Raw genomic sequence first — 13257 nt, 5'->3', positions numbered from 1 at the left:
GTTTTCAGCTCTGCTTCCCAGTCTGTGAACCTTAAAGTCTTAGCCTCAAGTGTTGCTGCTGAGGTTTAAAGCCCTCCCTTATTCCAACAGTTGCTTGAAAACGTTATAAACAAAAACCATTCAGATCAATGACCAAAGAGCCAAAGGCCTCTGTATGCTCACAAGGCTGCTTAAGCCCAGTGTCCATTTCTGAAAATGAGAACAAACAGTGTCAGTTCCCTAAAATACCTGAGGTTAGTGAAAGAAAAAGCAAGGTTTAGGTGATAGCTGCTTTCCTTTTTAAAGAGGAGCCCCGCCTACCCACATGTTACAAAAAAAGTTGAAAAAAATCTTTGTTCTCCCTGCAAAACATGTAATGAGAACAAAAAGGAGAGACAGCATCAGTAGCTGGAGGCACAGCACTCCCCACAGAACATAAAACTCTTAATATTAGCTGTGACCACCACACACATGTGTTGGCTCTAGAAGTTTCCTGCAGAGATGGTCTATCCTTTTAAATAGCCCACCCCCTTTCTTTAACATCAGAAATAACACGAACAGGCTCAGCTCCAGGCTCAGCTCAGGACCTTACTTCAGCAGTCTTTGCTGGACTTCCTCCCAGGCGCTGGTGCGGCTCTCGTCCATGTACATGCGGAACAGGATGCGCAGCCCACAGGCCAGGCTGCTCGTCTCCTGCTTCAGCAGGTTGGGCTTGGATTTGCCTTTGAAACCTACAGAAATTCCAAGCATCCATTTAGATTTTTGGTTCAGCTGACATTCTTTCTTAGAGTCTCCCCCTTCTCTTTCTAAGCACCTTCTGTACACAGACAGAAGAACCACCTCAGGTAATTAATTTCTCATAACATTTAGTACAATGGAGCACTGCTAAAAATTAACCTATTAATATGTGCCATAATTGTGGTTGGAACCCATTTTTAGCATCAGCTTACAAGTGGCTGTGAAACCTCTGTTTGTGCCTGCAGTTTTCAAACATGGGACTCACACCTACAGCCAAGAATCAGCTTGACAGCTGTACTTCAGCAAAAGCTTAAATTTTAGGAAACCAGAAATATTTGCGCCTCCACAGATTAGTCTCCTCCCTTTAGGAATCCTACAGTTATAGAGCTAAAGCTTCAACTTTTACATTTGGCATCAAAGTACTTCTGACCTGTTTTTGGGTCAATTCCCACTGACACAAAGTATTTCTTCAAGGGCACTGACTCACCTGCTTTCCAGAGAGCAGTTCTTTGTTCATTGTTTGAATTAAATGCTTTAGCAAATCTGTGAGATTCCAGCAGACAATCGAGAAGTTTGAAAAGCTGTTGTGATGTTAGGAAACGATACATCCCTTGATCCTGTGTATCCACATGGACATCAAAGTCTACTGCATCTCTCTATTGAAAAAAGAGGAAAAGGAAGAAAAAGATTCAAAGTAAAAATTCACAACTGTCTTCGGCAAGCTCCTGTGATAACTCAATCCTAGCCTGTTTACATCTGTACTTGTACTTAAACTTAACACTGTATTAAAGGTTGCATCCACATGCCAGTTAGATAAATCCCTTTGAACAATACAAGTTCTAATCTCCACACTGCTGCCCTGGCACAGCCAATGCAATTTAACGGGAGTTGTAAAAGATCTCAGCAGGCCAATGGAAATTCTCAAACGCATGTGAAAACTGTAAATTAGCAGATGCTACAGGAGTTATCTGAAAGAAACTTTATCTTAAAACCTTTGGAGGAAAAGGTATTAAAAACAGAGGTACCTATCAGTTCCACTTACTTGTGCTGCTGCTAGATTCTCTGCATCCTCTTTTTTGCTAGTTGCTGGGAAGAACACAATGTTATCGATCGTCTGAATGAGTTCCAGCTGTACAACACACTTGATCAAAAGAGCAGCAAATAACTTCTGTTCTGGAAATTCTTTAAAGGAAAGAAAATTACTATTACTAACTATTAACTAAAGAACTTTTCTGAGCTGTTTTGAGGGCATGCTGAAGAACAGTTTAACTTCAAGCACATGTGTAAACCAAACCTGGAATCCACCTGTTGGAATTACTAACACCAGGACAGATCACCATGTTACCAACTGGAACGTCTTAAAAAACTGTTTCCTGAGGTTGTCTGTGATACATTGGATCAGCCTGGTTCAGTGTTACCTAAAAATCACCAAAATGAGTGACTTGGACCTTCAGTGCAATAGCATGAGCCAGAGGCTGTTCCCAGGCAGGATGCTTAGCACAGCATTGGCATCATGCTTGTTTGCAGCTGTGGCAAATACTAATGTACCACATGACCATTTTAAGCAATGAAACATAACTGCACAAGGATCTTAAATAAGGGTTTGATACAGTCTCTTCAAATCACAGAGAGAATTCTTCTCCAGCTACTGCTTCTGTTGCATTTTGCACTGAAAAATCCCTGCTCCTAAGAAAAGAAATCTCACACAGCACTGTAAGGAGACTACTATTTTTAATATTTTGCTTTGGGTAAAAGCCTACAAGCTTGCAGCTGAACTCTTAGATTTTTTAAAACACAGGCACAAAACATGGACCCACAGGAGTCCAAGAGAATTCTGTCATACTACATGAAGACAAAAATTTAAACAATTTGATTTCTTCACATCAGGTTTCTGAAGTCACAGCTGGGGCTATAACTAATATATCAAACAACTACTACATACTACTCTAAACAGATACCAAATGCCAAACCCCTGCAGAGCACGCACTTGCTGCTGGCCTGGCTTTACTCGTTTCTTCCGCTACCGTGGCGCCTGTGCTGGGCTGATATGGGCGTCCATCTGAAGGTCGAGGCTGGATGGAATCATGGATATCTACCGACTTCTGGGAGATTGTATCCTGAAAAGAAAGAAAAAAAAATCAGTAAATAACTTACAGAAGACTTCTGGTCATTGGTAATAGTGCTGTGCTCTTCAGAGCTCAAGACATTTGCTGTTTCAACTCTGCACTTTCATTCTCTTTAGTCATACTTGCTACAAACATTCATGAAAGATATACCAGAAAGATGAGCTACTAAGAAATAACTGAAAATTTCACAAGTAATAAATACTTAAGTACACAGAAAAGGCAATGAGCAGCATTTTTCAGGTTTTTATATGCCCTCCAAGCATTTCTTCTGTCACCCAAGAGTTATTACAGCTTTTACCAGATCAAGAGTAGGAGGTTTACTGACAGGTTCCTGTAAAGAACACCTCAGCTTCTCATATCAGCAGATAACCAAAGTTTTCATCTCTACTTAGTAAAAATATATATTTTAATAGGTATCATGTCTACTGACAGCAAAACACTCCATCATATTTGAGCAACCTAAAGAAAAATGAGATGAAAATATCCAAAGCCTACAAAGATTCTATCCTACTAAATGAGACAGCCAAAGTATTTTTCCTTTAGTATCATTTATTACACAAGTTCTGTTAATTCTGAAGTTGCAGAATACCTTTTTACACTGAAGACAAAAATAACTTAAAAACATGAATGCTAAACTATTTCAAAGGGAAATGATGTTTCAATTTACTCAAGACTAAGACATTTATTTGCCATTTACATATGCTATTATATTTGACATAAATGGATCAAGAATATAGCAAATATGTTTAGATCAAACCACTATAAATGAGTCATGGTACAGCACAAATGTACAATACCCATATAATGAGAACTGGCCTTCACTAACATTTGCTCTGTTTAAGCTGAATTATGGTAACACTTCATAAAGATAAATGGAGGGAGTCAGTCTCTCTTAGTAAAGCTCATTTGGACCATTATCCTTGAGCAACTTGTATCAAGTGCTTCATTAACCTACAAATAACTTTATGCAAGCAATCTTGTGAGAATGACCAAAAGCTAAACTAATTCTCATCAGCAGCGAAGCAGCTACAGGAGCTGTCACCTGCAGGCAAATCCAGACTTCACATCAGTTTATGCAATCAACACTAAGAAATCTGATGGGTATACAAATTTTCTACTTTAAATAGATATTTAAAGTTTTATTACAAGAGAAAATTTGGAGGCAAAAAAAGTCAATCTGTCAATCTATCCCTCTTACAGCAGTTTCTCTTCTTTCCAGTACATTGAAATGAAAGAAAACCATGACCCAAACCACAAAACAACTCAAAGCCCAAATACAGTATTAGAGAAACCTGCCAGACAGGACATTACCTAAAACAAACACAGGTAACTACCTACAGCCAATTTCTGGAAGTCAACTTTGCTGCAAACAAACACATACTTCTTTACCAGTTAATTCCTTGCCATTTTTAAACATTAAATAGCACTTGTGCTGGAAAAAAAAAATCATGTAAATCAAAACTGAAAAATGTATTTACACCTATTATATTTCACCTATTCTACATCACAACACATTTCTACTGAGCTCTTGCAATCTTAAATTATTGTTTTATTTCAGCAGCTTACCAGTTTTTCTTTTGCATCAGCAGGAGAGCCAGAGCAGAACTCCCCACCGACTGGCCTCCAAGTCAGCAGCCTTGAAAACACAAAACCAGTCCCAGATTTACTAAGTTTGAACATAAATCAGAACCAACACTCTGAAAAGTCCCCTTCAACATGGTGTGGGTTTTTTGCATTAATTTCAATTCTAAGTGCACTTTATTTTTTCACACGTTTAAAAGTTTAAGTACTGTGTTAGTTGTACTTCAACATTTCTGCCAAGTACCTTGGATGGACAAGGGGACTATATCAAGGTGGATTAGCTTTTCTCAGAAATACTGGATTTGTCGTAAGGCAGTGTTTTAGTGCCATTAGTGGGTCCCCTTTTCTCCCACACTGCCTTAAACTTGACCTAGAATAAGGAATGAATCTACTCCAGAAGAAATCACATGAACATTTGGAGATGTTTTGCATTCTCTGTCTGGGGTATATTCCAGGATTATGTTTCCATTTCCACTTAAAAATTCACCACTTCCACTCATGATTCATTGCTGTTATGAGATATCAAATCACTGACAATACTTCTGATCTCTTCCCTGCTGATTTCCTACAGGACACAGCTGTCTCGAGGATCTTAACCTTAGCACTAAAAAATTTCTACACTAATTGTAACTTACTGAGACTGTGTGTGCCTGCCAAGAATTGAGGGAAATTGGATTAAATAATCTAAATTGTCCCACTGTTTTTTGTTCTATCCAATCTACTGCTGCAAAGTAAGATTGGAGTTACTTGTCACTGTCATGATCTCAAACACTTTGGTGTCAATCTGTGTGAGGTAACACCTATTGGACATTTGTGTCTGCATTTCCTAAGGGAGAGTTTTTACACCAAGTTAAGCATCCTAAATGAATATACCATTGATCTCCAGAAAATGGATAACTAAAAAAGAAAAACTAAAAAGACAAATTGGAGATAAGAAAAGATAAAACCATTGATCTCCAGAAAATGGATAACTAAAAAAGAAAAACTAAAAAGACAAATTGGAGATAAGAAAAGATAAAATCTCGAGGCAGGCAATAAGTAAAGTAGAACAGAGAACTAAATTGATTCTTGAAAGCTGCAAGAACATAAATTGAGGCATTGGGACAATGAGTCATTATGAGCCAGTGGAGGCCAGACCATCATAATTTGTGCAAGGAACCATTTCTAACTCTTGAATTTTTTTAAGACAAGAGGGCACTCACACTGGATTTCTCAGCAACAGAAAGCCAAGACTCACTCTCATGAAGCTTTAGAAAATTTAAATTAACAAAAATTATAAACAGAAGAGAAATTAAACTAAAAGAAAAATTAAAGAAACTGTTAAAATAAGCAAAAATCGATGGGCTAGATGAGCAAACAGTGAGGTGGACTCAAAACTGACGGAACAGCTAAGCCAAGAGGACGGTGATCAGGTGCATGGAACCTAGTTGGAGGCTAGTGGTACACCTCAGGGGTCAATACTGGGTCCAATCTGTCCATCTTAATGATCTGGGTGATGGGGCAGAGAGGACTCAGGAAGCTGGATAGCACAAAAGTAGGAGGAGTGGCTGATAGCAGAGGGTCATGCTGTTATCCAGAGGAACCTCCACAGGCTGGAGAAATGGGCTGATGGGAACCCTGAGCAGTGAGGTGAGGGAAGAACAAGGTTCTTCACCTGGGGAGGAACAAGCCCACACCCCAGGACGTGCTGGGGGCTGCCCAGCTGGGAAGCAGCTTGGCCTGCAGAAAAGGCCCTGGAGATTCTGGTGGACACCAGGCTGGACATGAGCGAACAGGGTGTGCCCTTGCTGAAGAGAAAGTAAACGCTATCCTGGGCCATGTGACGAGAGCTGCCAGCAGGTGGGAAGGGGACCCTGCCCCTTTGCCCAGCACTGTGGCCAGTCCTAGGCTCCCCAGTTTGAGAGACATGGTCCTACTGGAGAAAGTTCAGCAAAAAGCCACAAAGGTGAAGAAGGAACTAGAGCATTTCTTCCATGAGGAGAGTTGGAGACAACAGAGACTGTCCAGCCTGGAGAAAAAAAGGCTCAGGACATCTCATCACCATACCATAAATATCTGAAATGTGGGGGCAACGCAGAGCCAGGCTTTTTCCAGTGATTCACAATGCCAGGACCAGAGGCAATGGCACAAACACAGGAAATTCCCTATGAACATTAGGAAACACTTTTTCACTGTGAGGGTGATCAAGCACAAGGCAGAGGTTGCCCAGAAAAGCTGTGGAGCTTCTTTCCTTGGAGATATTTGAAAGTTAGGACATGGTCCTGGGAAAAGTGCTCTGGGGTGGCCATGCCTCAGCACAGGGGTGGGACCACAAAACCTCTAGAGCCCTTTCCAACTTCAGTCATTCTGTATTAGTATCTACAGCTATCAACACCTCAGTGATCTGTAGAAGCTTGACAGCAGCATGGTTTGTGTCTTTTTAGTAACTGATCCTTGCAGAAATTGGTAGCTGAGTAAATATTATAGTACATTTTCCAAACAAGGAAATATGATCAACTCTCTTTGCAAAAAAGTAACTTGCCAAGAAGCAGCAGAGGCTGATACTGCAACTAAGAACTCGTGCAGCCAGTGTTGCAGCTTTTAAATCAGAGAAGCTGCACAACACATGGAAGATGTTTCATATGAATGCTAAAAAAGAACAAATGTAACCCCACCTGATCAGACTAGTAAGAACTTCTGCCAGAAGATACTTTACACTCCAGAGATTTGCAGCCTCTGACTATTTGAAGACAATTGGCAATAAACCACTTGCCCGTAAAGTTTTCATATACACCACTGTGTGATTTGTCTGTCTTCATTTCAACATTAACTATTGTGTTACTTCCAGGCATGGAAAGACAAAGGTAAAGAGCTCATTTGCCTTCTCTAAGCACTGAGGCAGCCACCACAACAAGCTGAGTATTAAAACTGCATTGTCAAAAAAGAAAATAATAAAAAAATGAAGGATGGGAGCGCAGGAAAAGTTCCATTGCAAAAAAAAAAAAGGCTAATAGAGGGACTAAGAAATAAAATACGAAATATCAGCCAAACCAGGAGTCTCAGAAAAAGAACCAGATCCCATAAAAAAAGAGGCAAAAAAGAAGTATCCTCCTAGGACTCAGAAAGAGAAGGAAAAAAAGATGAGTACCCTCACATAAAAACAAAATAAGACTACAGAAGTTGGGAACCTCCCAGAAATTCAAGAAGGAATAACATAATGAAGTTCTCAAAAGATGGTACAGAAAGATTAAAAGAGAAAGAAAGAGAAACCTAAAGGAAGGAGCTGGATACTTTCCTAAGAAAAAGAACCCATCTGAGAAGCAGAAAGGCCTCAACATCAAATCGAATAATGCATATATTTCAAATTTGATATAACTAAAGGCAACAGAGTATTCTGAGTATGTATAAACATTAAGATATCCAAAATGCTGCTCTAGAAAGGTTTCTAATATTCAACTGTAAGAACACCCAGAAATTTAGGTTTTGAACATATGCTGAAACCAAAACAAATGTTCTGCTAGTAAATATAAACTTCAAAATCTTTCCAAGTACAGGACATAGTAAGTTAGGGTTAATTCAGCTGGACTTCTACAGCCAGAAATGTGGCTTCCAATTTTGTTTTTGGCAGTTATCAAAATACAGAAGGTATCTTGCTAGCTCCCAAATATTTCAGCTTCATTTTATACTTTTTTTTTGATGGAATTAATTTATACCTACTTACTTAAAAAAATATGTGAGGTAGTGACAGATTTTAACTTTTAATGGATGAATGAAGCTCTCTCAGTGCTATATGATATACAACTCTAAAATTGGAGGAATTTTAGAGGAAAAGGAAAGACTGACATGCAGAAGGTTTCTTTTGCTTCAGTTTTCTGCAGGCCTAAAGTAGGTCCCAGAAGCAAAGAATATGAACTGGATGAAACACAGCACTTGGAATGGTGCAGCCTTACTCCAAGAAACCTCACACAGAGTTATTATATGAATGGAGAGGGTTACCAAATATCCAAGAACATTTTCACAAAAATATTAAGATTAATATAAACATGATGGAAATTAACCATCAACCACAGAGACTTAAATCTGTAAGACTGTTGCAGTATTTTAGTATTTTATGGAAAAAGCTCCACATGTAATTACAAACAGCAAAGTCTGCATCTTCTATTACAAAAAAAGAAAATAACAAAAAAATCAGATAGTATTTCTCCAAAAAAAAATCCAAAACTTTAAAACTGATTCATGTTACATTCTGGGGTTGATGGGGAGTTTTTTTGCTTATCTCCTATACAGTATTTTAGTTTTTAACATTTCATCATTAACAACACAGAAGACTACCTACACCTAAATTATCATCACGTTACAAGTAAGTCTGTTTCTCTTTTGTCCACACTTAACAGTTTTTTATTCACCCCATGTATGAAATATCTAAGAGTTCAAATTAGGTAAATAATCTAGTTAAACTATTTTACAAAGTATAAATATGAACAGTTGTCTTACGCATGAGGGATTGTAGTTTTGAAAATATCCAGCATGCAAGTGCAGGTTTTATCCCAGATTTCTAGGGTAAATTTTTCACCATTAAGGATGACAACATTCTCCAAACAGTTTGTACCAGATCGTGCCAGTTGTTCATTGTCTGTAAGAGACAAATAGTGTATTTGTTCTTTCACATTCAACAAAGTAAAATGTTAGCATTGTTTTAACATAATTTGTACAGTTCCTACCTTGCTGCACACACCAGTACAGCTGTGCAAATATATCATCCAAAAGAACATCACTAAGTACTTCTAAATACTGTGTAAATACATCACAGATTGCATAAAGTGCATGGTTACAAGTAGTTGTCATCCATTCAGCTTTCTAAGAGGCAAAAAAAACAAGAATTACAACCTGAAGGTGAAACTTCTGGATACACATATAGATGAACATTTGTATTTACTCAATTTGCTTTATGGAGACATGGAATTCATTTCTGTACCTCAAAACCTCAAAATTTGGAGCCTCAATTCCTGCTTTGCTAACTAGCAGTTTTAAAAAGAACTACAGGAACAGACAAACAAACAATTATCTTAGCGTCCAATCCTAGCTCAATGATTTAACACCAAGCTAAAGCTGTGTTTAAGGATTTTCCTGGGGAAAACAATTAATGAAGTGAGACATGTCCTACTACAAATAGCCAGACAAAGCCTCCCAAACAATTGACCATTTTGATCTAACTTCTAATACTAGTAATTTACACATTAGTTACATTTTAAAGCTTATTTCAGTTGTTTTTCAGAACAATACCTTGTTCTGGTTTGGCAGATCAAACCCTGGATGGCTGGCCAAAAGTGTGCAATGACAGCACAGTGCTGTTTTGGGTGGGTTTTGTTTGTGAACTTATTTCTTCTAATTGTGACTTCACTGCTGATTACAAGCCTCACTCAAGTGAGCATGCTGTGTGTCAGATTCCAAACATCACATATAAAAGCTACAGTTCTTCTTACAAACCCTAGATACATTGCATTTTATGCTATTCCTTCTGTTGTTCCTAGTGTAAACTACTAGGCCTTTTACACATACGGCTTTCAAAAACGAAAAAAGTGACAACACCTGCCAACAGAATGCCATTAAAACAAAACAAGGCTACTAGAACCACAGATCCATCATCCAAGTTTTGAGGTTTACCCTACATTACTTGACAAAGTTATAGTACAGGTTTTCTACTGTAAATTTAGTTCTCATGTAAATTATCTTCCTCCACTTTTATCACCTCAGTCTGCTGTTCTGGCAGTTTCATGTTGTCAAATATCCTGAAGACAATCCGAAACAAATCTTGCCACCAGTGTTTTTCATAGGTATGGCCATATGTCTTCATTATTTCAAACATTACTGTTAAGCCCCTGAAATGAAGAAAGAAAAACTTATACCAAGAATTACAGAAAGACACGAACGAGACCAAGCAAGTACAAGTACAGCAATAATAACAAACTCAAATATTACTGAGAACATTACACATACACACAAGTACACAAAATATAAGTAGAAAATCAGCTTGTAAAAAAGCACTTTATAGTCACAGGCAATAGCCAAAATGATTTTTGAGAGCAGTAGTAAATTAAAATTAAAATAGTAAATCAACTCCTTTACCAAGGGCCACAAAAATTAATAAACAAATATTTCCAGTTAAAAAGTACAAAAGTCTAGAAACCATTATTAACCTTCATCAGCTATAAAGGGTATCCAGATGCACAGCTCCCATGCCAATGTGTAAATTTAAAGTTATTTGTGTACAACCCTTCCTATTTCACATCGGACCTGTAACTGAACATGCTTTACAAGGGAAAATCATATTCCAGGAAAATAACAAGTTTTACATGAGGTCAGAGTACAGCTTTGGTTTTTTTAACCATTTCTGCAATCCTCAACCACTTCAAGAATCATGGTATAAAACCAGTTTTTAAATCCCCAAGATAAGTGGGATGAGCAAGACACAGAATACAATCATAACTACATAACTCTGTTGTTTATTATAAGAGAAAATCAAAATTTCACATGAACAGAACACAGACTTAATTTCTGTATTCCAGTGTTTATTTAAAAGGTGTTTGTTGTTTCCACAGTGGTATCACCTGAATTAAAGATGTAAGCCATTTTACAGTGATTACATTTCCCAAGAGTTGTTTTTGTTTTAAAAGTATAAAGTAAGCCTTTTAAAATTTGAATTACAAATACTGATTGTTACCTGGTTCTTACATCTAATTTGCATCTATTGATGATACAGGACAACTCAAAGAGGATTGGGAACCATCCTCGCACCCACACTCTGTCTTCAGGAGCTACATTCATATCATCACTTGTGTATTCCTTGAATGCCTTCAGAAGGAAACAGAGTTACACAGTCACAGAAGTTAGATTCTTCAAAATAAAACACTATTTGGACTGTAAACAACAATCTCTCCTGCAAGAGTATTATACCCTGATACCTCAGATGAGTTGGCAATCAAAACAGTAACACTGGGTACGTGAACTGTCTTTCAAACTAATGCTTAGCATATTATGAAGAATAAACTTTAAAAAATAAACAAGATTACACATTCAAGCGCCAGTTTTTGTTTGCAGTTCAGTGTGAATCTCTTGCTCTCATTTTTCTAGAGACAGCTCTGAAAGTGAGGATCTAACTATAACATTTTGAGGATATCAAGCATTTTTTGTTATGACATTATCCATTTCTTCACATTTCCCTGCAGACAGCAGATCCTGAGATATGCTGATTTCCAACAGGTCTCAGGAATGCGAGTCACCAGTGGAACTGGGCAGTAGGGATGGGCAAAGGGGAATAAAAAACCCAGAAAAATCACTGATACTTTCAAAGCCTGTGGCATTTTATACTCCTACTGTTTCTGAATAAAGTACATTTCTCATTAATCCATGAAACTTGAAGGGAAGCCAGTAAGTTTAGCATAACCATTTTTTCTTTATAACAGCACTTATAATTTAGTTAACACAGACTATACCTGAGGCCTGTCAGACACATATTTTGCACAGTGGCGAATGAGGCGGATCGCTTCCATACTGGTATCTGGAAATGCTGCATTGCAGGCAAATTCAGACAAGCACTTCACTGCATCCTGGAAAGAATCTATGGTTGCTGGGAAGTGTTTTTCAAACACGATTGCTGAGAGAAAAGTGTGAACAGGAGAAAAAAAAAAGTGTCATGCTTTAAAATCTATTAATTCTAATATGAACTGTCTGTAACAGAAGTCATGAGAGACTGGTTCATTGACTGGTGCTGTCAAATGCCTGAGCAGTAAGAAAAACTAAAGAAAAAAAGGAATTAAAAAATACCCAGAGGGCATTTCATTTTGACAGTGAGTATTTAATATAAATTAAGGCAGCATCTGGACAAAAGCAGGGAAATGCAACAAATAAGCAAGACTACAGCAATAGGCTTACTGTTTAACACTAGTCTGTGTCACCACAGCTTAAGAGGGACATATGAAGCATGGAGTTCCATCTACTAATGGACCTCCTGCCCAGCAACATGTTGCCTTGTTTTTAAATAGCTGCTTTTGAAGGAAAAAAAAATGCTTCATCGATGATGAAATAAACTTTCAGAGGTTCAGACAGAATAAAGAGATCCCTTAAAGCCTGGGATCTAGATTAGAATAGAGAGAAAAAAAAATTATCATAGTGCCCCCTAGCTCAGCACTTTCTCCTATACAGGCCTTACACAAGCACAATTCAGAAAAACAGAAAAAGATAAGCAAACAACATAATAGTAAAATATGTACATTTTTTTTCCTAGAGGAAACCCTAGAATACTTCACTTAAATAAAAGCGTACACATTAAACAGAATTAGCTAAGGCCTGAGTTGTTTTACCATAGAATGCTACAAACAGACAAGTTTTTTTTTGAAAGGCATAAAGTAAACCAATTAACTCTAATCTTACTGAATAACTTTGGTAAGCATTTTCCCAGAGGACTGATTGGAAAGTGTAAATCATTGGTTCCAAGATATGAAGCAGGGTCTACTATGCAGGCTGTGAGTCCAAAGACAAAGCTTCCTGGGCTTGGGAGTGAAACTCTCTTCCATGATGTTTGAATATCACCCATACTCACTGACAATGTGTCCTGTAGTCTGGAATGCCAGTTCCACTATACTTTCGTCCTGATCTGAGGCTGCCAGATGAAACACTGAAAAAATGTTTTTCCAGCCAGAACGAATGTTAGCAGCCTGGGAATTCACCATCTGTGCAATACACCGTACAACCATGTCTCGAATAGTAGGAGACCTAAATTAGGATAATAAACAATAATTTTTTAAACTAAATTACATAATTAATTAGAATAATATAATTCTCTAACGACTGATTT

At 37.8% G+C, this 13257-nt stretch overlaps 1 protein-coding gene across 3 annotated transcripts in view; it reads right to left on the bottom strand.

Moving 5' to 3' along the window:
- Positions 1 to 13257, bottom strand: part of ARFGEF1 (ADP ribosylation factor guanine nucleotide exchange factor 1) — an 85835-nt gene that overhangs the window by 2635 nt on the left and 69943 nt on the right. For all 3 annotated transcript variants that reach the window (XM_068187216.1, XM_068187230.1, XM_068187223.1), the window contains 11 exons: positions 13003 to 13175; positions 11897 to 12057; positions 11125 to 11255; positions 10153 to 10282; positions 9125 to 9260; positions 8898 to 9036; positions 4410 to 4479; positions 2705 to 2834; positions 1760 to 1899; positions 1205 to 1373; positions 572 to 710 (listed from right to left, as the gene is read on the bottom strand). In XM_068187216.1, the coding sequence (XP_068043317.1) occupies positions 572 to 710; positions 1205 to 1373; positions 1760 to 1899; positions 2705 to 2834; positions 4410 to 4479; positions 8898 to 9036; positions 9125 to 9260; positions 10153 to 10282; positions 11125 to 11255; positions 11897 to 12057; positions 13003 to 13175 (1518 nt within the window). The remainder of the gene's footprint in view (positions 1 to 571; positions 711 to 1204; positions 1374 to 1759; positions 1900 to 2704; positions 2835 to 4409; positions 4480 to 8897; positions 9037 to 9124; positions 9261 to 10152; positions 10283 to 11124; positions 11256 to 11896; positions 12058 to 13002; positions 13176 to 13257) is intronic.

This window comes from Anomalospiza imberbis, chromosome 1 (genome assembly GCF_031753505.1).
Source record: "Anomalospiza imberbis isolate Cuckoo-Finch-1a 21T00152 chromosome 1, ASM3175350v1, whole genome shotgun sequence".
NCBI lineage: Eukaryota > Metazoa > Chordata > Aves > Passeriformes > Viduidae > Anomalospiza > Anomalospiza imberbis.
Note: the sequence above shows the minus strand (reverse complement) of the source record. Positions and strands in the feature narration are given on the sequence as shown.